Raw genomic sequence first — 21,724 nt, 5'->3', positions numbered from 1 at the left:
CACCCCTTTCCGGTCTCCCTACCAGCCCCCCAGTGCCAGACACCCCCCGATCCAGCCCCCCAACGCGCCAGAGACCCCCATCCAGTCCCCCAATCCCCCAGCGCCAGAGACACCTCCAGCCTAGCCCCCCCATTTTCAGGCCCCCGGCGCCGGGGAGTGACCAGACCTCCCGGTATTCGGGGCTTTCTCTTACACAAGTAACTGTAACCGCCCCCCTCGCAGCGCTGGAGCGCCCCCCCGCAGAACGCTCCCCCAGGCGAGGAGAGGGGGCTCGGGGGCGGGGCCACATGCTTCCCCGCAGCGAAATGGGGGCAAATTTACGCGTGGGGGGGGGCGGGAAACCCCCCGGCGGGGTTGGCAGATCGGGGTGGAGCCTTGAATGGCCCCGCCCCCCGACGCGCTCAGTCACGCCCCACAGGCAGAGCTCCCCCCTCCCCCTGACAAGGAGCCCAGGGTTGCGGGGGGCGTGGTTACAAGGAGGGTCGTTGCCAGGCAGTGGGGGGGGGCAGCACTGGGGGAGGGGTTATGGCCAACGGGCCGGGGCTCGACTCAGCTAACAGGGGAAACAGCCAACTGCGCCTGGAGGCGGGCGGGAGCAGCCAATGGGGGCGGGGCTTGGGGAGTCACATGGACAGGGAGAGTTGGACGCCCGCCAACAGCGGGGGCCGGCGGGGTCGCGGGCAGCGGTTGTTGTGTCCAGCCAATCAGGAGACTTGAAAGTGATGACGATTCAACGGGCTGAGCGATTGGCCAATCAGAGGATGTTGCCTTCATCATGTGGGACTGATTGGGGGGATCAGCCTGTAAGAGAAGCCTCAGGGGTCACGTGGGAAAAGGCGCCGTTGGTCGACCCATTGAGGGAGCGCAGTTCGGGTCACATGAGGAGGGAGACGAATCTAGCCAATAGGAAGCGAGAACTGATGTCACGTGCTAGGAAGTGCCCGCAGCCAGTCAATGAGAGGACGGCAAAGGCTCACGTGACGCTAGCGTAAGTTGAGGGCTGCCCAGTTGTATCTTGGCCAATAGGCGGCTACCCCCTCACGTGACCCAGGACGTCACTGCGGGGAGCCGGGGACAGGCGCTACGGCAGCCGGGAAGCGGCGATGTCGGGGGATGGAGAACGCTCCCCGTTGCTGCCCGCGGAGCTTGGCGAGCCGGGCACTCCCGGGGCGGGCGGGACCCTGGCCGGGCCTGGGGGGCTCGTGCCCTCCGCGCCGCTCCCGCCCTACGGGGGCCCCGCGGCAGGGAAGCCGGCCCCGCCCCATGGTGAGCGGCCCGCCCCACGGCCCCGCGGGTCTGTGGGGGCTGCAGGCTCCGGGGCGGGGTTAGGAGTCTCGGTGGGCGGGGCTGTGGGGGCTGCAGATTCGGGGGCGGGGTTAGGGGTCTCGGTGGGCGGGGCTGTGGGGGCTGCAGGTTCGGGGGCGGGGTTAGGGGTCTCGGTGGGCGGGGCTGTGGGGGCTGCAGGCTCCGGGGCGGGGTTAGGAGTCTTGGTGGGCGGGGCTGTGGGGGCTGCAGATTCGGGGGCGGGGTTAGGGGTCTCGGTGGGCGGGGGTGTGTGGGGGCTGCAGGTTCGGGGGCGGGGTTAAGGGTCTCGGTGGGCGGGGCTGCAGGTTCAGGGGTGGAGTTAGGGGTCTGTGGGCGGGGCTGTGGGGGATGCAGGGCCGGGGTTAGGGGTGTCGGTGGGCGGGGCTGTAGGTTCTGGGTTGGGGTTAGGGGGCTTGGTGGGCGGGGCTGTGGAGGCTGCAGGGGCGGGGTTAGGGGTGTCGGTGGGCGGGGCTGCGGGTTCCAGGGTGGGGTTAGGGCTCTCAGTGGGTGGGGCTGTGGGAGGCTGCAGATGTCAGGGAGGGGCTGGTGGGCGGGTCTAATGGAACTGGGCGGAGCTCTGTGGGTTGCTGAGCTGATGGCTGGAGGGTGGCACTGGCACTGGGGAAGGAGCTTGGGGAGGTGGCTGTGGCTAAGGGGCCTAGCGCAGGCTGCACTATGGGTGGCTGTAGCCTGTGGTTCCCTTGCCCAGGCTTCCCACCGTTCCCGGATGGGCATCCAGCTGTGCTGCCCGGCGAGGACCCCCCGCCCTACTCCCCCATGGCCAGCCCCGACAGCGGCAGCGCCCCCATGATCACCTGCCGCGTCTGCCAGAGCCTCATCAACGTGGAGGGCAAGATGCACCAGCACGTGGTGAAGTGCAGCGTCTGCAACGAGGCTACGGTGAGCTGGGAGCCCCGTGGGGGCTGGGCCAGGCTGGGGTGATCTCGCAGCTGTCCCCTGGGAGGGGCTGGATCCCCCATTAACCTCCCCACGAGGTCCCACTGCCCTCTTCTCCCACTGTATGCCTGTCTTTGTCTTTCCAGCGAGCCTGGCTGGGGCCTTTGAGGGGCCCCCCAGGAATGGGAGGGATTTGGGGATTGTTTGTTGGCCCTTGGCAGAAGGCGTCGGAAGAAGGTTACCCTGTAGAGCTGGAATGGTAATTCTCAGTTCTGAAGATTCCCTTGGGATTTAGATGGAGCTGGGAGACCCCGAGGCTGGGGCCAGGGGAAGTGGAGCAAAAGATCTGAGCTTGCTATGCTGCCTCCAGAGCCAGGGATAGAACCCAGGAGTCCTGGCCTCCAGCACCCCCCAGGCTCAGGCCTCCTCTTTGTCTCTGCTGCAGCCGATCAAGAATGCTCCCCCAGGGAAGAAGTATGTGAGATGTCCCTGCAACTGCCTGCTGATCTGCAAGGTGACGTCCCAGCGCATCGCCTGCCCCCGGCCCTACTGGTGAGCCACAGAAAGGTTTCCCCCGTTGCCGGGGGGGAGGGCGGCACTGAGGGCACGCCAGGCCTGGGTGACGCTTCCCAGGGCTCCTGAGTGGGAGGAAGGCTTGTCTGTGCCCGACCAGCCTTCGCTTCAGAAACACAACTTCCAGTGTAGATACAACGCCCTCGCTCTCAGCCATGTAAATGTCTCGTGGTGAATTAGTGTGCAGCTATCGGACCCTGGGGATCCCTGTAACCTCCTGGGCACCCCCGTGCCTCCTGCCAGTTGGCACCAGTGGTCCCTGGGTCACAGCCTGGCTTGGTAACCAGGACAGGGCAGGGCTCCAGTTTCATCTGTGTTGCTTTCTCTCGCCTGCTGCAGCAAAAGAATCATTAACCTGGGCCCGGTGCACCCAGGGCCCCTGAGCCCCGAGCCCCAGCCTGTGGGAGTGCGGGTCATCTGTGGGCACTGCAAGAATACTTTCCTGGTAAGCAGGGGCAGCCAGGACTCCTGGGTTCTGTCCCTGGCTCTGAGAGAGGTGCGGGGTGTAATGGGGTTCAGCAGGAGGGCTGGGAACTAGGACTCCTGGGTTCTATCTGTGGTTATAGGAGGGGAGTCTAGTGGGTAGAGCAGAAGGCTGGGAGCCAGGACTCCTGAGTTCTGGCTGTGGGAGGAGCGTGGGGTGCAGTGGGTAGAGCGGGAGGCTGGGAGCCAGGACTCCTGGGTTCTGGGTGTGGGAGGGACGTGGGGTGCAGTGGGTAGAGCACGAGGCTGGGAGCCAGGACTCCTGGGTTCTGGGTGTGGGAGGGACGTGGGGTGCAGTGGGTAGAGTGGGAGGCTGGGAACCAGGACTCCTGGGTTCTGGCTGTGGGAGGGGCGTGGGGTGCAGTGGGTAGAGCAGAAGGCTGGGCTTCCCATGTGTGTTTCTCTCTGGTTCTCATTCTCCCAGTGGACAGAGTTCACAGACCGCACCTTAGCCCGCTGCCCGCACTGCCGCAAAGTGTAAGTTTCTTGCCCCTCCCCACGGCGGGACCCATTGCCCCAAGCCACAGCTGCAGGCCAGAGAGAGGCCTGGTCCTGGGGATGGGACTGGGCCCTCATGGGCTGGGGAGGCCGAGGAGTGGAAGGAGCTGGGAAAGCGAGGCCTAAGTGTGGGGTCTATGGGCATGGGGAGTGGTTGAGCTCAGAGGCAGGACTCCTGGGTTCTCTTCCCAGCTCTGGGAGAGGAGTGGGGCCGGGGGCCAGGACTCCTGGGTTCTCTCCCCAGTTCTGGGAGAGGAGTGGGGCCGGGGGCCAGGACTCCTGGGTTCTCTCCCCAGTTCTGGGAGAGGAATGGGGCCGGGGCCAGGACTCCTGGGTTCTCTCCCCAGCTCTGGGAGAGGAGTGGGGTCTAATGGGGCCGGGGGCCAGGACTCCTGGGTTCTCTCCCCAGCTCTGGGAGAGGAATGGGGCTGGGGGCCAGGACTCCTGGGCTCTCTCCCCAGCTCTGGGAGAGGAATGGGGCCGGGGGCCAGGACTCCTGGGCTCTCTCCCCAGCTCTGGGAGAGGAATGGGGCCGGGGGCCAGGACTCCTGGGCTCTCTCCCCAGCTCTGGGAGAGGAATGGGGCCGGGGGCCAGGACTCCTGGGTGTCCATGTCTGACTCTGACTCTCTCCCCCCAGCTCCTCCATTGGGCGCAGGTACCCCTGGAAGAGATGCATCTGCTGCCTTCTCCTGGGTGTCCTAGTGGCTGTAGCTGCCACAGGCCTAGCGGTGAGTGTGTGACCGAGGCAGGGGAGCGGGCCGTGCTGATGGAGCCGTAGGACTGCCCATGGCGTCCGAGTCTCTGTGCTGCCCTGGGAGAAAGGGGGCATTGAGTGGGGAAGGGCCTGTTGGACATAGAACCCAGGAGTCCTGATTCCAAACCCCTCCCCCCAACCATTAGACCCCCGCTCCCCGTGCAGAGCCGGGCTGGAACCCAGGAGTCCTGACCCTGCTGTCTCTCTCCGTGCAGTTTGGCACATGGAGGCACGCCCGGCGGTACAGTGGGATCTACGCCTCCTGGGCGCTTATCATTCTCCTGGCCGTGCTGTGTCTGGGCCGGGCCATGTACTGGGCCTGCATGCGAGTCAGCCACCCCGTCCAGAACTTCTCCTGAGCCGCCCCTGCCGCGGGGAGCCCCGCCCATCTCAGTCAGCTCCTGCCCAGCCCCCTGGTCCGCTCCCGTGCCTCTCGCCTTGGTCCTGCTCCCCTCCCAACCTGCCGGAGCCTGAGCAGGAGACCCCCACAGGACGGGACCAATGGAGGCGGCTGCAGTGGTCTCAAGGGCTAGGGGCCCACCAGCCCAAGAGGGCAGCTGAACTATGGTAGCTCTGTCTGGACCAACCAGAGAGGGAGCTGGATTACAGTGGCTTGGCTGGGACCCACCTAGCCAAGGGACGCTGGGTGACAGAGATAGGACACCCCCCCGCCCCCCAAGGGAGACTGGATGATGGAGCTGGGACCCACCACCCCAGAGACCCCACACGCCCAAGGGACACTGGACGACGGAGCTGAGACCAACCATGCCGGAGACCCCACACACCCAAGGGACACTGGACGATGGAGTTGGGACCCACCACCCCCTCCCAAGGGACACTGGAGCTGGAACCTCCTCCTCCTCCTCCTCCTCCCCTCCCCACAACATCCCCCGCACTCAAGGGACACTGGATGATGGATCTGGGACTCACCACCCTGGAGACTCCACGCACCCAAGGGACACTGGACGATGGAGCTGAGACCCACCGTGCCGGAGACCTCACACACCCAAGGGACACTGGACGATGGAGCTGGGACCCAATACCTCGGAGACCCCACGCACCCAAGGGACTCTGGACAATGGAGCTGAGACCCACCATGTCGGAGATCCCACACACCCAAGGGACACTGGACGATGGAGCTGGAATCCACCACCCCGGAAACCCCATGCACCCAAGGGGCACTGGATGACAGAGCTAGGACCCCCCACCCAAGGGATACTGAACAATGGAGATGGGACTCACCACCCCCTCGCAAGTGACACTGGAGCTGGAACCTCCTCCTCCCCTCCTCACAACACCCCCCGCACCGAAGGGACCCTGGCTGACGGAGCGGCAACTCACTGCCCAGGATGACGTGGCCAGAAGGAAGCCCCGATGGCTGCTTAGTCACTGGGGGTCCCACATCCCTCCTGATGGAGGCACTGCCATGCCCAGCACCCCTTTGGCCTGCAGGGAAGTGGCGTGGGAGGGGGCCCCACAGTGGGGGGACATTGAGTTCATTCTGGGGGGTGGGACCTGCTGGGGAGGGGAGCTGCCACCGGGGGATGAGAAGGATTCAGCTCACTGCTGCTTCATGATGGGGTCACCTCTTAGGCCACCATTCACCCCACTGATCTGTGCTCTGTCAGCCATGCCCCCATCCCTCCCAAGCCAGACAGGTCTCTGCCCTGGGGCCTCGTGGGAGCTGGCGCCCTCTAGAGGGAACAGACCCCATGTCCCGTTCCCTTCCTCACTGAACCAGCCAGTCCCTGTCCTGGGGCCAGATGGGAGCCGGCATCTCCTAGAGGGGAAAGACCCTGGGCCCCTTCCCTGCCCCCGAGCCAGCCAGTGTCCACGCTGGGGCTGGATGTGAGCAGTGCTGCCTAGAGGGGAAAGGCCTGTGCCCCTGCTCTGTTTAGGGACCAAAGGTAACTTTTATTTGGGTGGAGGAGCTGGGGCAGAGCAGCCCCTGTCCCAATCCTCCCCTCAGCAGGGGCAGCTGGGGGCACTGTCTCTGCTGCCTGGGGGGAAGCTGCTCTGGGTTTGCTCTTCTTCTCTCCCCCCCCATCACGGCTGCTCTGGTTCTTTGCACATTCGGTGGGGGGGGCAATGGGTAATAGCCCCCTTGCATGGGGGCCCTGAGCCTTCCCAGCATGTCTCTGAGCTCCCCCCCACAGCCACCCCTTCCCATCCAGCCCCTCACCCCCACCCCACCCCTTGAGCTGATTGCTGCAGTCTGGGGAGCAGAGCGCTGCCCCCATTGCTGCATGGGGGCGTGTGATACTAACTCAGTCCCCTCTCCACACGCCCCTTGGCTGGGCCCTGCTTCCGCTGGGGTGTGGTTTGAGGACCCCCAGTGGGCTGCAGGGGACCAGGGTGAGCTCCCCAGAGGGCTGGTGATGAGGGGCGCCTGGTGCTGGCTTCCCGCTTGGGGAGGGAGAATGGAACATCTCTGGCCTTGGTTCTTCAGGGATCTTTGCGGGGTGGGACAGGGGTGCATCCCCGTTCCTGGGGCTCCTCGCTGCTCTGGCTTGTACATACTGACCCCTCTCCTGTACATAGCTATTTAAATCCAGCCCCAGCTCTTTCCCCCCAGCCCACCCCGTGCAGCGCTACTTTAACCCGGTGTGTCTGTCCCAGCCTGATGGACACCCTGACTGTAAATAAAGAGATTCCACATGCCACCCACCTGCCTGGCTCCCTCGCTCTGCCCCACGGTGACCGGTGGGGGGGGCCTGGGTCTGTGGGGCCTGTTGCTAGGCTGAGAGCCCACCAGCTTGTTACACCACAGGGACAAATGAACAGCCATGGAGGGGGGGAGGGAGGGGCACACTCCTCAGCCCGCCTGCCCGCACTGTGAGGCCTGATCTGAGCTGGTACCCCCTGGAGGGAAAAGGCCCCATGTCCCATTCCCCACCAGCCGGTCCCTACCAGGGGGCTGGCACCTCCTAGGTGGGCAGTCGTTGAAGGTGTCTGAGGTATCCAGCTAGGGGGCCGGTTGGAGCTCAGTCCTGAGTGCTGGCACCCCCTAGAGCCTCCTGCTCCTCCCTTGGATGTGGATTTCTGGGAGGGGAATGGGGTCTAGTAGTTACAGCTGGGAGCCAGGACTCCTGGGTTCTCTCCCAGCTCCGAGGGGTGGGAGGGGCAGGGTATGTAACAAGAATCCTGGGAGAGAAGTGTCCTGTGTGTGGACTGGTGTCTCCACCGGGCCAGGGCTGGATCCACACCTTTGCTGGAGTTGTGGGGCCCCCTGAGGCTATCCCTCTGTAGGACCCCAACTTCTCCTTGGCCCACGTGTAGCTGAACCAGCCACGGATGGAGTAAGGTAACACCTGTCCCTGCCCTACCCAGGAGCCATAAGGCTCTGCCCTTTTGTTGCACCCCAACCCCCCCTTTCAGGCATGGAGTTGGTGGGGTTCCCCCAGAGCACCCCACCAAGATGCATGGGACAGTTCTTCCTCTCTCTTTCCCATCAATGGGCTCAGGCTCTCTGCAGACCCAGGCAGCATCGGTCACGCTCAGGGCAGCTCCACCTGGCTCAGCAGTTATTTCTGTAACTGGAAGCTGAGGGTCTGCAGGGATCCCTCCGTTCTAGGCTGTGATGTCCCAGGCAGGGACCCCAGTCCATCTCTGCCCACCTTCACTCGCAGCTGCCTCCTGTGGGGGACCCCAGCTAGAAAGGCCAAGGAGCAGCATGAGGGTGAATGTCCCCCAGTCCCGCCAGGGTGAGATGAAACACCGCATCTCCTTTCAAAGCCTTTAATCAATGCTCCTCACAGCTCTGTGGCCCCCCACAGAGAATGGGGGGCTGGTCTCAAGGTGAGGCAGCAGCTTAATTCTACAGGTAAAAAAATAGCTCCTGGGGTGAGAAATTCTCTGGAGGCTCGGATGGGGGGCAGCAAGAGGGGAGGCTGGTATATGGGGGGTGTTTCTTGGATGGCCCTGAGTATATGAGTTCAGGGGGCTCTGCTCATGTGTGTGGGGGGGGTGCTCCTGGCCTCTGGGACTGGAGTGTCACTAGGTGAGTTCGGGGGTTCAGGGCTGAATTTGGGGGCTCCTGGTCTCTGGGATGGTAAAGGGCCAGGACCCACAAGTTGGGGGGTTGAATCAGGTCTCATTTTGGGGGCAAAGTCACCCCTGATCATGGTGTGGGGGGCCCTTTCCCTCTACTCCCTGGTCTCACAGGGCCATATAGGGGCACATGGGCCCAATCCCCTCTTGCTCACAAAACCATAGAGGGGTGTACGGGCCACCCTGCTTACAAGACTATAGAGAGAGGGGGCAGATCCCCCCACCTCATGCAGGGCCATAGAGAGGTGTATGGGCCCACTCCCACAGCTATAGAGGGGGTGTTGAGCCCATACCTAGCTGTATGGCCTCAACCCTCGCTCACAGGGCTATACAGGAGTGTTCAGGCCATATCAGGCTGTATGGCCTCCCCGTGCAGAGCCATATAGGGCCATAAGGACCATAGCAGGCTGTATGGTGCAACCTCCCCATCCCAGGGCCATATGGACTGTCAGAGCCATATCAGGCTGTATGGCCCACCCTCCCCCATGCTGCTCACATGGCTACATGGGTGTCACGGCCATAGCATAGGCCACCCTGCTCCCAGGGCCGTACAGGGGTGTTGGGACCATATCGGGCTGTACGGCCCCCCCCACCCCGCTCACAGGGCCATGTAGAGAGTGATGGGGCAGTGGTCACTGCCCATGGCCTGGGAGCGGATCTTGCTGTCGCACAGCGCCCCCAGCAGGCGTGTCGAGACCAGGAAGTAGTCGAGGCGCCAGCCCACGTTCTTGGCGCGAGCATTCATCATGTAAGTCCAGAAGGTGTAGGCGTGGGGCGTATCGGGGTAGAGGTGGCGGAAGGTGTCAGTGAAGCCGGCCGCCAGCAGCTCCCCAAAGCCCTGGCGCTCCTCGGGCGTGAAGCCCGCCGACTTCTTGTTGCCCTTGGGGTTCTTCAGGTCGATCTCAGCGTGGGCCACGTTGAGGTCCCCGCACAACACCAGGGGCTTGCGAGCATCCAGCCCGCGCAGGTAGGCCCGGAAGGCAGCATCCCAGCGCTGGCGGTACTCCAGCCGCACCAGCCCCCGGCCCGCGTTGGGCACATAGGCCGTCACCAGGAAGTGCGAGGGGAATTCGGCCGTGATCACCCGGCCCTCCTGGTCGTGCTGCTCCTCACCTGCAGGGAGACACGGGGCACGTGTCAGAGGCAAAGAGGAGAGGCCATGGGCAGGGGTCAAGGGAAAAGGCCATGGGTTTGGGGGATGCACGGGCCAGGGGACAAGGGGAAAGGCCAGAGGGCTGGCTGAGGCGCAGGGGGCCTGGCAGCGGGCAAAGGGGTCTGCAGGCAGAGGTTGGTAGGGGGCACAGTGGGCAGGGAGCACGGGCTCAGCAGGCAGAGGCTGGGGGGTGGGGCAGGTCCCTACCGATGCCGTAGGTGATGCTGAGTGGCTCAGTCTTGCAGAGCAGAGCCACCCCACTGTAGCCCTCCTTGGCGCCAGCGCAGGCCCAGTACTTGTGGGGGTACTCGGGCATCTCCCGCATCTCAGGGGGCAGCAGCTTCTCTGCACACTTGGTCTCCTGCAGGCACAGCACGTCGGGGTCCTCCTCACGCACCCACTGTGTGGGGAAAGCGGGGTCAGCGGGGCTGGGAGCCTGGAGACCTGGAATCCCTCTCCAGCCTTGCGAGAGGAGTGGGGCTAAAGGTTGGGGGGGGGGGCATGAGAGGCAGGACTCCTGAGGTCTATCCCTTGGGTACAGCATGATGTCATAGGTGCCCCACTGTGCTCCAACTCTGCTACTGCCCCCTCTCTTCTCAGGAACCCCCCATCCCCTTTCTCTGGGAACCTCATAGGATGAGGAACAGAACCCAGGTATCCTGCCCCCCAGCTTCACCCCACTTCCCTCTGATTTATCCCTTCCCTCGGAGCACACAAGTCCTCCCTGCCCCCGGCTGTGGATCTCCGGCACTGCTTGCTGGGGACCAGCCAGACCAGCAACAGCACTTTGAGACCAGTAAAACTGCTTCCACACTACGGACAGTCCCGGATCCAAGGCCAGAAGGGACCGGTGGAATCGTTTCATCTGACCGCTTAGATAGCACAGGTTGGCGAACCGCCCTGCAACAATTCCTAGCGCATAGCTGTTCAAAATGGCCAGAGATGGAGAATCCACCATGACTCTTGGCACATTGTTCCGAATAGTCACCTTCATTATTAAAAATGTCCCCTTATGACCAGGCTGCATTTGTCAAGCTTCAGCTCCCAGAAGTAAAATAACCTCTGCACCTACTCCAGATTCGCCTGTTTCTACATCCTGGAGTCGTATGCAGGCCCCAGCAATGTCCTGCAAGCTCCTACCCAGCTGCTTATCCGTCCTCACCCCGCAAACCTTTTCCAGACTTCAGACCCATTGTAATGATCCCACTGGAACCAAACCAGGTACAAATCTGGCTGTGGACCAGGCTCAAGGGAATCAGCCATTCATGAACCCACGTTAACTTTTCAGTTTTTACAGCTGCAACATTTTCCCCCTGTCCAGCGGGATTTGGGGGATGACAAAGGTCCATTTTGAGTTAAAATTTCATTCTGGGTTAGGAAAAGCAAACGTTTGGAGATTTAGGACCTCCCACTCCAATCCCCATTTACTGATGGAAATGTAATAGAGACAGGATGCCTAGGATTCAGATTGCCTGTTTTTCTCCTATTCTAGGACGTCCCCAAAGGTCTCTGATTTTGGAGAAGAGTTAGTGAGTACTGAAGGGACCTAGGAGTCCAGGGCGGCAGCAGAGCGGGAGGGGCCACTAAGCAGCTCTGTATCTCTGATACTGGGTGACTTTTCCAATGCACGCCAACGTTCCCACAGCCCTGCTGTTGTTCACTGTGCTCAACTTGGAGGCACAAAGCAGGAGAGGAAAATGGAATAAATCTAAAAATTTCAAATTTCTGGATTTGCAAAAAATCCCCAAATTGTGGATGTGGGAATCCAAACTCCAGGTGGAAAATTTGACCCATGAAATTCACTGCGAAATCCGCCCCCAACCTGGAAGATTTTTTCTGCAGGGAAAACAACCCAATCCCTAACTCGGCTACGGCATTTCTCAGCAGAGCTCAAAGGAGGTCAGGATCCTTATCCCACTGCAAAGGTGGGGAAACTGACGCACAAGGAGGGGAAGCGACCGGCCCAAGGTCACCTAGCAGGTCAATGGCAGAGCCAGAAAGAGAACCCAGAAGTCCTGGCTCCCAGCCCCACCGCTATAACCCACTAGACACGCCTCCCCTCGCTGGGACAGAACCCAGGAGTCCTGGCTCCCAGCCCCCCCTGCTGTAAGCTCTCTAGCTGTAGCCATTAGGCCATGCTGCAGGGGTGGCCTTATCCCCTGGTACTACCCACTGCAGACCAGGGCCCCAACCCAGGTGGTCCGAACTGGGGAGGAGCTGCCTAGCCCAGCAAGGACTAGCAGAGCCACTCCTACCTCCAGCCCCTTCTTCTTGACCCAGGCCCGGAGCCCGTCCACATTCCACGACGTGACCTTCAGGGTGTACTTCTGCCCACCGGGGGAAGTGAGTTTGTTGGGCGGATCATGGTACAGGATGGGGTTCTCCGCCACCTTCTCCTTGGGGCCCTTGGCTGCCCCCTTCTTGCTCTTCTTTGCCTCGGGCTCTGTGGAGGGGGAGAGAGAAGGAAAGCTGGGACGTGGCATGGAGCAGCCGGGGGGTGCCAAGAACATGAGACTGGCCCTACTGGGTCAAACCAAAGGACAATCCAGCCCTCCTAGCATGATGCACAAGAAATGATGGAGGAACGCCATGCCGCAGGGTCTGGGCAGGGCTTGGAACGGAGCACTGTGCCGCGGGAAGCACAAGGGGGCGCCAGGGAGCAGGAAGGGGTTGCTGTGCCACGGGGCCGTGGTTACCTGTGGCCTCGAGCTCGTCCGCGCTGTCCACATCCTCTGCCTTCTTCCCCCGTTTGGGCATCTCCCGCCACCAGCTGGGCCCTGCGCTGAGGAGCCGACACCGCCGAGCCACGAGCCGCAGGATCCTGGGGGCAGCCTAGGGGGGAAGCGGGTGGGCACCCAGCAATCAGCACCCAGCACTCCAGAGAACCAGGGAGGATGGGCCAAATGCCCATGTCCCCTTCCCAGCCAATCACAAACCTTCTTGCGTTAGTCTACCCAATCCCTGGCCACCCACATAATAACCCCTCCCCCCACTCCCCAGCCAATCGCAGCCCTCCTTGCAAAATAAACACCCAGCTCCCTGGCCAATTAACGCCCATGCCCACAGCCAACAAACCCCGACCTCCCTGGCCAATCACAGCCCTCGCAGCACAATAACCACCCGCTCTCTGGCCAATCACAGAGCTTCTTGCACAATAACCTCCCGCTCCCCAGCCAATCACAGCCCTCCTTGCAAAATAAACACCCAGCTCCCTGGCCAGTTAACGCCCACAGCCAACAAACCTCGACCTACCTGCCCGATCACAGCCCTCGCTGCACGATACCCACCCGCTCCCTGGCCAATCAGAAAGCTCCGTGTACAATAAACACCCACCTGCCTGGCCGGTCGCAGCCCTCCCGCGCAGTCACCCCCGCCCGGCTCCCGGCCAATCAGGCCCCGCTCCGAGCCCCGCGCGCCCCACGGCCCGTCCGGGAACAAAGCGCAGCAGAGCCCGACCGGGACACGTGCGGCCGGGTCACGGGGCTGCAGGGGACTGCGGGGCGGGAATGGGCGGGACTCGCGAGTCACGTGCGGAGGGAGGGTCTGGGACCTCCGGTGTCGCGCGGGGGGGAGTGGGCGTGGCCATAGCACTCCTGTGTCACGTGCCGCGAGAGGGGCGGGAGGCCCCGGGCTGCTCGCGCCGCGCCGGCCGGGCCATGCGCGCGGTGACGGTGCTGGGGCTGGAGGGCAGCGCCAACAAGGTGGGGGCGGGGCTGGTGCGGGACGGGCGGGTGCTGAGCAACCCCCGCCGGACCTTCGTGCCCGCGCCGGGCCAGGGTGAGCCGGGCCCCCCCCATCCTCCCCCCCGCCCCTACCCTTCTCCGGGCCCCCCCCATCCTCCCCCCGCCCCTCTCCGGGCCCCCCCATCCTCCCCCCCGCCCCTACCCTTCTCCGGGCCCCCCCCATCCTCCCCCCGGTCCGCCCCGTCTTCCCCCTTCCCCGGGACCCCCCGCCCTTCTCCGGGCCCCCCCATCCTCCCCCGGTCCGCCCCATCTTCCCCGGGCCCCCCCGCCCCTCTCCGGGCCCCCCCATCCTCCCCCGGTCCGCCCCATCTTCCCCGGGACCCCCCGCCCCTCTCCGGGCCCCCCCCATCCTCCCCCCCGCCCCTACCCTTCTCCGGGCCCCCCCCATCCTCCCCCGGTCCGCCCCGTCTTCCCCCTTCCCCGGGACCCCCCGCCCCTCTCCGGGCCCCCCCCATCCTCCCCTCGCCCTTCTCCGGGCCCCCCCCATCCTCCCCCGGTCCGCCCCGTCTTCCCCCTTCCCCGGGACCCCCCGCCCCTCTCCGGGCCCCCCCCATCCTCCCCCCCGCCCCTACCCTTCTCCGGGCCCCCCCCATCCTCCCCCGGTCCGCCCCGTCTTCCCCCTTCCCCGGGACCCCCCGCCCTTCTCCGGGCCCCCCCCATCCTCCCCTCGCCCTTCTCCGGGCCCCCCCATCCTCCCCCGGTCCGCCCCATCTTCCCCGGGACCCCCCGCCCCTCTCCGGGCCCCCCCCATCCTCCCCTCGCCCTTCTCCGGGCCCCCCCATCCTCCCCCGGTCCGCCCCATCTTCCCCGGGACCCCCCGCCCCTCTCCGGGCCCCCCCCCATCCTCCCCTTGCCCTTCTCCGGGGCCTCCGCATCTTCCCCCCGCCCCTACCCATCCCCCCGCCCTTCTCCGGGGCCCCCGCATCTTCCCCCCGCCCCTACCCATCCCCCCGCCCTTCTCCAGGCCCCCCCATCTTCCCCCCGCCCCTACCCATCCCCCCGCCCTTCTCCGGGCCCCCCAGTCCGCCCCATCTTCCCCCCTTCCCCGGGCCCCCCCACCCCATCTTCCCCGGGTCCCCCCCCCGTCCCTACCCATCCCCCCGCCCTTCTCTGGGCCCCCCCCCCGTCCGCCCCCATCTTCCCCCCTTCTCCGGGCCCCCCCGTCCCCGCCCCATCTTCCCCCTTCTCCGGGGCCCCCCCCGTCCCTACCCATCCCCCCACACTTCTCCGGGCCCCCCAGTCTGCCCCCATCTTCCCCCCCTTCCCCGGACCCCCCCGTACCCCCCCATCCCCCCGCCCTTCTCCGGGCCCCCTCCGTACCCCCCCATCCCCCCGCCCTTCTCCGGGCCCCCTCCCGTTTGCCCCATCTTCCCCCCTTCCCTGGGCCCCCCCGTCCGCCCCCATCTTCCCCCTTCCCTACCCATCCTCCACCCTTCCCCGGACCCCCCCGTCCCTACCCATCCTCCACCCTTCTCCGGGCCCCTCCGTACCCCCCATCCCCCACCCTTTTCCGGGTCCCCCCCCGCCCTGGGCTCCCCCGTCTGCCCCCTTCCTGCCCCCTACCCCGCCCTCTTCCTGCCCCCGTCTGCCCTCATCTTTTCCCCTGTGCCTCCTTCCTGCCCCTCCATCCCTACCCATCCCCTCTCCCCGTCCCCATCTTCCCTCTGTGCCCCCTTCCTGCCCCCCTGTCATTACCCACCCCCCTACCCTTCCTCGGGCCCCCCCGTCTTCCCCCTTCTTCCCCCCGTCTCTACCCATCCCCTACCCTGCCCCCATCTTCCCCCTGGGCCCCCTCAACCGCCTCCTTCCCCCGCCCCGCCATCCCCCTACCCTGCCCCAGGTCCCTCATCCTTACCCACTCCCACTGCGCCCCTTCCCATCCCCTACCCCGCCCTGGGCGCTCCCCCGCCTGCCCCTTGTGCCCCTATTCTGCCCCCCTCGTCCCTACCCATCCCTCTACTCTTCCCTGGGCCCCCTCATCTGCCGCATCCCCTACCCTGCCCCATCTTCCCCCCTTTCTGCCCCTCCATCCCCTACCCTGCCCCAGGTCCCTCATCCTTACCCACTCCCCCTGCGCCCCTACCCATCCCCTACCCCGTCCGCCCCCTGTGCCCCTATCCTGCCCCCCTCGTCCCTACCCATCCCCCTACCCTTCCCTGGGCCCCCTCATCTGCCCCATCCCCTACCCTGCCCCATCTTCCCCCCTTTTGCCCCCTTTCTGCCCCCCCATCCCCTACCCCGCCCCCTGTGCCTCCTTCCTGCCCCCCACGTCCCTAACCATCCCCCTACCCTTCCCCGGGCCCCTCATCTGCCCCATCTTCCCCCCTTTTTCCCCCTTTCTGCCCCCCCATCCCCTACCCCCGCCCCCTGTGCCTTCTTCCTGCCCCCCCGTCCCTAACCATCCCCCTACCCTTCCCCGGGCCCCCCGTCTGCCCCCATCCCCGCCCCCATTTTCCCCCATCCACCCCCTTCCTGCCCCCTCCTTACCCCGCCCCCATCCCCTACCCTGCCCCGGGCCCCTCGTCCACTCCCTTCCTGCCCTCCATCCTTACCCATCGCCTCCCCCCACCCTGGGCCCCCCGTCTGCTCCCTGCCCTGCCCCATCTCCCCCTGTCCATCCCCTTCCTGCCTCCCTGTTCACCCCCTTCCTGCCTCCATCCCCTACTCCGCCGCGTCTTCCCCCCGTTCGCCCCTTCCCTTACCCTGCCCTGGGCCCCCCCACGTCCTGGGCCCTCCCATCCGCCCCCTTACCCCGCCCTGGGTGCCCTGTCCTTACTAACCCCCTCTTCGTCCTTCCCCGCCCCCCTAGTGCCCCGGGACCCCTCACCAGCCCCCCCGTCCTCCCCCAGCCTCCCTACCCCACTTTGGGGCCCCTCCCCATTCCCCTGCTGTCCTTACCCATTTCCCCTCTATCCACCCCCCCCATCTCCCCCTGTGCCCCTACCCTGGGACCTGTCCCCAGGCCTCCCCATCCTTACCCATCCCCCCTCTGTCCACCTCTCCGCCCTGGGATCCCCCCAGCTTCTCCCCAATCTCCATCTCCCCTGCACTCCCCCTGGGCCTCCTCATCCCAAGCCTTGCAGGGACCCCCACCAGGACCACCTGTCCTTACCCAGCCCTGCATCCTTCATCCATCTGCCCCCCTGCTCTGGCACCCGTTCAGCCTTCCTCCCTAGAACACCCTCCTCCCCCCGGGCCTCCCGGTCTCAAATCCTGCCAGGATTCTCCCTGGGACCCCCCCTCCCCAAAGCTCCCCATTCTCCTCCCTGGGTTCTCTCTACTCTCTGAGCCTGGCCCCTCATCCAGCCCCCTCTCTAGGCCAGGGTGAATCCAGGCTTCCTGATCTCCTCCTCCCCACAAACACATGTCCCCTTTCCCCACCGCTCCTGGCCAGGATGAGTCTGGTTCCTTCTTCCAGGCCCCCCACATCCGATCCCTTTTATCCCCACTGCATTTGGTCCTTGCCAGCTCCACCCCCTGACGCTGTCTCTCTGGGGCAGGGTTCCTGCCAGGGAAGACAGCGAGGCATCACCGGGGCTGTGTGCTGGCTGTGCTACGGGAGGCTCTGCAGGAGGCAGGGCTGGAGCCTGCAGATGTGGACTGCGTGGCCTACACCAAGGGTGAGTGGGGGTGTGACTGGGGTGGAGCCTACGCACAGGGTGAGTTGGGGGGCGGGGGGGGAGCCTACGCGCAGAGTGAGTTGAGGGGCACGGGGGGAGCCTACGTGCAGGGTGAGTGGGGGTGGGTGGACCCCCAAGGCCTCGTGCTGACCCTGCACTCTCCCTGCAGGCCCTGGCATGGGCGCCCCACTGGTGACAGTGGCCGTGGTGGCCCGGACATTGGCCCAGCTCTGGAACAAGCCCCTGCTGGGCGTCAATCACTGCGTGGGCCACATTGAGATGGGCCGGCTGATCACGGGTGCCCAGAACCCCACCGTGCTGTACGTCAGCGGGGGCAACACCCAGGTAGGGCTGACGCTCCCCTGCCAGCGCCGCACTAGGCCCCCACCCAGGAGATCCCAGCAGCCCTGTACATCCCCCCTGCTCTGTTCCTCTTGCCCAGGTCATCGCGTACTCGGAGCGCCGATATCGCATCTTCGGGGAGACCATCGACATCGCCGTGGGCAACTGCCTGGACCGCTTTGCCCGTGTGCTGAAGGTGAGAGGGCAGTGGGGAGCCAGAGGGTTGGGAGTCAGAACTCCTGGGTTCAATCCCTGGCTCTGGGGGGAGTGGGTCTAGTGGTTAGAGACAGTGGGAGTGGGGGACAGATGACCGGGAGTCAGGACTCTTGGGTTCTATTCTTATTGAGTCACCCAGAGCTTCTCTGCTACCTGATTGTGGTACTTCAACATTAACAAGTTTTTTGGTATTTAATTTCCTTGCTTTTTAAAATAAGGTATCAGCCCTAAAAGAAATCTTCCCCAATCCCCCTGGTTCCTTCGCTAGCAACATTTAGCGACAGCAACATTGGAAAAATGCTGCTTCAAAATTTTAACAGTCACATGACTCCAAGTTTTGGTGTGTTTGAGGTGAAGTTGTTCATTTTAAATGCAAGGGAATTCCAGATTAGTGTTGGTTTTATGCACACGCTCATCGAAAAATACTCAGTGCAATTTTAAACTTAACCTAAGTTTTTTGGAGTGGAATTTCCCTGCTTTTTTTTCTAAAGACAAAGACAAATTTTCTTACTTTGGTTGCTTTCTAAACAAACTCACAATTTTATTCTCTCTATGATCCAAGAATAGTGTACAAGATCAAACAATATTTAGCATATAACTTGCTTTATATAAGACTTGAAATTGATCTCTATCATAGATTATTAGTGTTGGAAGGGACCTCAGGAGATCATCTAGTCCAACCCCTTGCTCAAAGCAGGACCAATCCCCAAATGGCCCCCTCAGGGATTGAGCTCAGAACCCTGGGTTTAGCAGGCCAATGCTCAAACCACTGAGCTATCCCCCCCCCCCCCCATCACAAACATTCTATAGCCTTCCATTTTTAAAAAACCTCACACCCAATTGCCTGGATTTCTTGTAAAATCCTTTTCTTCCTTGTGGCAGGAGCAAGCGAAGATGAGGTTTTCTGGCATGGAATTTGCTTGCTTTTTAAAGAAAACAGTAACTTTTGTTCTCTTTCTCCCTGAAATTGGGGAAAATAAATGCCGAAATCTAAGGTTAATGGTAACTTTACAGTCAAACATTTCCAACTAAAGCCAGCATAAAGTTAGATACTTTTGTCAAATAATCTGCGCTCGCTTAGTTGGAGACTTTGCATTAATTTTAACATTAATCTAAGATTTTTGGCATTCAGTTTTCTGCCATTAAAAGCCAGGCGCAGGCTGTGGGAATCTTCAGCACTAACCGAGGTTCTTGGCCTGGAATTTCCTTGTTTCTTTGCAAGCGAAGTGGAAAATGATTGTGAGATTTAGCAGTAAATCAATACAGAGCTTTGGCAAAGGAGCCCCAGGCTTCATTCTCCTCTCTGTAGCTCAGAACTGGGGGAGCCGATTTCACCTGAATCCCCCTGCCCTGAGCCTCGCTGCAGGAAAGGTTTTGGCCTGAAAGGAACTAGTGTCTTCAAGTAGTTCCGTTCTCTCTCACACACACACACACACCCCCAAACGGACCAAAGCAAAGTGAGTGTGTGTTGAGGGAGGGGAGTGTCACCGTGGGGCCTGGGGGGCTCGGAGGTTGGGATGGGGCCTTCTGGTACCCCCACATCCAGCCTTACCCCTCCTTGGTGTGTCTTCCTCCTAGATATCCAATGACCCCAGCCCTGGCTATAACATCGAACAGATGGCGAAGAAGTGAGTGGTACCAGCTCCGGGAGGGGAGTTGGGTCCAGGGGGCTGGAGCAGGGCTGGAGGTCAGGGTTAGATCCCTGGCTCTGGGAGGGTCTAACACAGTCTCCTCCCCGCACCCCCCCAGGGGACAGAAGCTGGTGGAGCTGCCCTACACAGTGAAGGGAATGGATGTGTCCTTCTCAGGGATCCTGTCCCACATAGAGGTGAGGAACCCAGGGGTCCTGGTTCCCAGCCCCTGCTCTGACCACTAGCCCCCACTCCCCTCCCTGAGCTGGGAGGGAACCCAGGGGTCCTGGCTCCCAGCCCCTGCTCTACCCACTAGCCCCCACTCCGCTCCCTGAGCTGGGAGGGAACCCGGGCACCGTGAACCCCCTCTCTGCCCTGTAGGAGGTGGCTCACAAGATGCTGGCATCAGGAGAGTGCACCCCGGAGGATCTCTGCTTCTCTCTCCAGGTGAGGAACGGCCCAGCTCAGGGCTGGGGGAGCAGAGGCTGTGGGTCCAGAGTTAGGAGCCCTGTCCCTGGACATCAGGAAGTGGGGACTGCGGGCTGGGAGTGAGAAGCACCATGGGAGCTGGGGAAGGGGGCTGCAAGTCTGGCATGAGGAGCACTGTGGGAGCTGTGGGGAGGGAATGAGGAGCGCCGGGGGGGTTACCGATCGGGAGTGAGGAGTGCTGGGGCAGGGGGTGCTGTGGGTCAAGAGTGAGGAGCGCCAGGGAGGGGAGGGGGCTGTGGGTCGGGAGTGAGTGAGGGGCGCCGGGGGGGCTGCGGGTCCGGAGTGAGTGAGGGGCGGCGGGGAGGGGGGGGGCTGTGGGTCGGGAGCGAGGCATGCTGAGGAGGGGCGGGGGGCCTGTAGGTCAGGAGTGAGGAGTGCTTGGGGGAGGGGAGGGGGCTGCGGGTCGGGAGCGAGGAGCGCGGGGGGGGGTGGTGCTGCGGGTCGGGAGCGAGGAGCGCTGGGGGGGGGTGCTGCAGGTTGGGAGCAAGTGGCACTGTCCTAGCTGCACTGCCCCCCCAGGAGACGCTCTTTGCGATGCTGGTGGAGATCACGGAGCGGGCCATGGCGCACTGCGGCTCGCAGGAGGCCCTCATCGTGGGCGGCGTCGGCTGTACGTGCTGGGACCATGGGGAGCGAGGGGGGGGGGGGTCACTGCATGGGAACCCTGCCTCCCCCCCGGTCCCCATACTTAGCCCCCCACCTGCTTCCCCACTCGCCTCCTATCTCCCTCCCCCCAGGATCGCTGCGCTAGGGCAGGGGCTCGCTGGGCTCTCTCCCTCAAACCTGGCAGGCACAGCCTGGGGCTAGTGCCTGGGCTTAACTGAGGCCATCACAGCTTGTGTCACTTGTGTCTAGTGACTGGGGTCTCAGCTTGAAACCTTCCCCCTCCCCAGGTGTCACCACCCCACACCAGCCTGTGGCTTCCCCCCAAGCTCTAATCCTGCCCCCTCCCCCAGGTAACATGCGGCTACAGGAGATGATGCGGATCATGTGCGCAGAGAGGGGAGCCAAGTTGTTTGCTACAGATGAGAGGTACCGACTGCCCGTCAGCTTGCCCTGTGGAGCTAGGGTCCCAGCAACCCTCAGCCCACCTTAGCTTGGTGGGAGCAATGGGATTATCCCTCCAGACAGTGGCTCTTGGATTCCTCTGGGAGATTCTGGGCTATGGTGCTTTAGGGCATTGGCACCCCATCCCGGAGCCAGGAGAGAACCTAGGAGTTCTGGCTCCCAACCCCCTACCTCTCCTCTTTAATCATTAGACCCTAGTCCCCCCCCAGAGTTGGGGATAGAACCCGGGAGTCCTTGGTCCCAGCCCCCTTCCCTATCTACTAGACCCCACTCCCATTCCAGAGCCAGGGGCTGAACCCAGGAGTCCTGGTTCCCAGCCCCCTTCTGCTCTAACCACTAGCCCCCATGCCACACTGCCTGCAGGAGGTTTCGTCTCCCCACATCCCCAGGTTCTGCATTGACAATGGAGCCATGATCGCGCAGGCCGGCTGGGAGATGTTCCGCACAGGGCAAGTGACGCAGCTAGAGGATTCATGGATCACGCAGAGGTAGAGGAGGAGGGAGCGAGGGGGGAGGCATCAGCCATGGGGCAACCCCCAGCCCCCTGACTCTCTCTTCTCCCCACAGGTACCGGACAGACGAAGTGGAGGTGACCTGGCGCGATTAACCCCTTCCCTCCCACGCATAGGACAGGCCCCAAAGCGGCTGCTGCCCCCACGGGGCCCGTGCAGAGCAGGGTGACCGCGGCTTGAGGGCCTCGCTGGCTGGAATTCAGCCCTAACACACAATAAAGACGTTTGCTTTTGTAACTGAGATTCCTTTCCTGAGCCCTGGGGGCTGGGCAGGAGTGGCCTCTGGGCCTGGCCCCAGCCCCTCAGCGGGCCCCACTCAGCCTGAAGCCCTCCATTGGAGCAATGAGTTGGGGTATTCAGCCTGGCTACCATGGGCTGCAGGTCAGGAC

At 63.5% G+C, this 21,724-nt stretch overlaps 3 protein-coding genes across 3 annotated transcripts; 2 read left to right on the top strand and 1 right to left on the bottom strand.

Moving 5' to 3' along the window:
* The first annotated feature begins 1,030 nt into the window (after positions 1–1,030).
* PIP4P1 (phosphatidylinositol-4,5-bisphosphate 4-phosphatase 1) lies at positions 1,031–7,174 on the top strand. Its single transcript, XM_050918027.1, has 7 exons — positions 1,031–1,266; positions 2,015–2,205; positions 2,648–2,754; positions 3,115–3,220; positions 3,683–3,735; positions 4,395–4,485; positions 4,727–7,174. Exons 1-7 carry the CDS (start codon positions 1,104–1,106, stop codon positions 4,868–4,870), a joined length of 855 nt encoding a protein of 284 aa, XP_050773984.1. The 5' UTR covers positions 1,031–1,103; the 3' UTR covers positions 4,871–7,174.
* Positions 7,175–8,235: 1,061 nt separating this feature from the next.
* APEX1 (apurinic/apyrimidinic endodeoxyribonuclease 1) lies at positions 8,236–13,200 on the bottom strand. Its single transcript, XM_050917924.1, has 5 exons — positions 13,048–13,200; positions 12,411–12,546; positions 11,970–12,157; positions 9,922–10,114; positions 8,236–9,674 (listed from the first exon to the last, which is right to left on the bottom strand). The coding sequence occupies exons 2-5, from the start codon at positions 12,469–12,471 to the stop codon at positions 9,160–9,162; spliced, it is 957 nt and encodes a 318-aa protein (XP_050773881.1). The 5' UTR covers positions 12,472–12,546; positions 13,048–13,200; the 3' UTR covers positions 8,236–9,159.
* Positions 13,201–13,333: 133 nt separating this feature from the next.
* OSGEP (O-sialoglycoprotein endopeptidase) lies at positions 13,334–21,572 on the top strand. The gene is made up of 11 exons (XM_050917890.1): positions 13,334–13,491; positions 16,958–17,077; positions 17,247–17,422; positions 17,520–17,615; positions 19,214–19,263; positions 19,385–19,463; positions 19,648–19,713; positions 20,275–20,365; positions 20,712–20,787; positions 21,213–21,311; positions 21,391–21,572. Exons 1-11 carry the CDS (start codon positions 13,371–13,373, stop codon positions 21,428–21,430), a joined length of 1,014 nt encoding a protein of 337 aa, XP_050773847.1. The 5' UTR covers positions 13,334–13,370; the 3' UTR covers positions 21,431–21,572.
* The last annotated feature ends 152 nt before the right edge of the window (positions 21,573–21,724 follow it).

The sequence above is a fragment of the Gopherus flavomarginatus genome, chromosome 11 (assembly GCF_025201925.1).
Source record: "Gopherus flavomarginatus isolate rGopFla2 chromosome 11, rGopFla2.mat.asm, whole genome shotgun sequence".
Classification (NCBI taxonomy): Eukaryota; Metazoa; Chordata; order Testudines; family Testudinidae; genus Gopherus; species Gopherus flavomarginatus.
Note: the sequence above shows the minus strand (reverse complement) of the source record. Positions and strands in the feature narration are given on the sequence as shown.

Excerpts from the sequence above, each read along its gene's own strand:
- OSGEP (XM_050917890.1), top strand. The coding sequence starts at position 13,371 with ATGCGCGCGGTGACGGTGCTGGGGCTGGAGGGCAGCGCCAACAAGGTG. Across the intron at positions 17,616-19,213 it reads GCTTTGCCCGTGTGCTGAAG|ATATCCAATGACCCCAGCCC; the intron begins GTGAGAGGGCAG and ends TCTTCCTCCTAG. Across the intron at positions 19,464-19,647 it reads GGATCCTGTCCCACATAGAG|GAGGTGGCTCACAAGATGCT; the intron begins GTGAGGAACCCA and ends TCTGCCCTGTAG.
- APEX1 (XM_050917924.1), bottom strand. The coding sequence starts at position 12,471 with ATGCCCAAACGGGGGAAGAAGGCAGAGGATGTGGACAGCGCGGACGAG. Across the intron at positions 12,158-12,410 it reads GGACGAGCTCGAGGCCACAG|AGCCCGAGGCAAAGAAGAGC; the intron begins GTAACCACGGCC and ends CCCCCTCCACAG. Across the intron at positions 9,675-9,921 it reads CAGCATCACCTACGGCATCG|GTGAGGAGCAGCACGACCAG; the intron begins GTAGGGACCTGC and ends GTCTCCCTGCAG.
- PIP4P1 (XM_050918027.1), top strand. The coding sequence starts at position 1,104 with ATGTCGGGGGATGGAGAACGCTCCCCGTTGCTGCCCGCGGAGCTTGGC. Across the intron at positions 1,267-2,014 it reads GAAGCCGGCCCCGCCCCATG|GCTTCCCACCGTTCCCGGAT; the intron begins GTGAGCGGCCCG and ends TCCCTTGCCCAG. Across the intron at positions 3,221-3,682 it reads ACTGCAAGAATACTTTCCTG|TGGACAGAGTTCACAGACCG; the intron begins GTAAGCAGGGGC and ends TCATTCTCCCAG.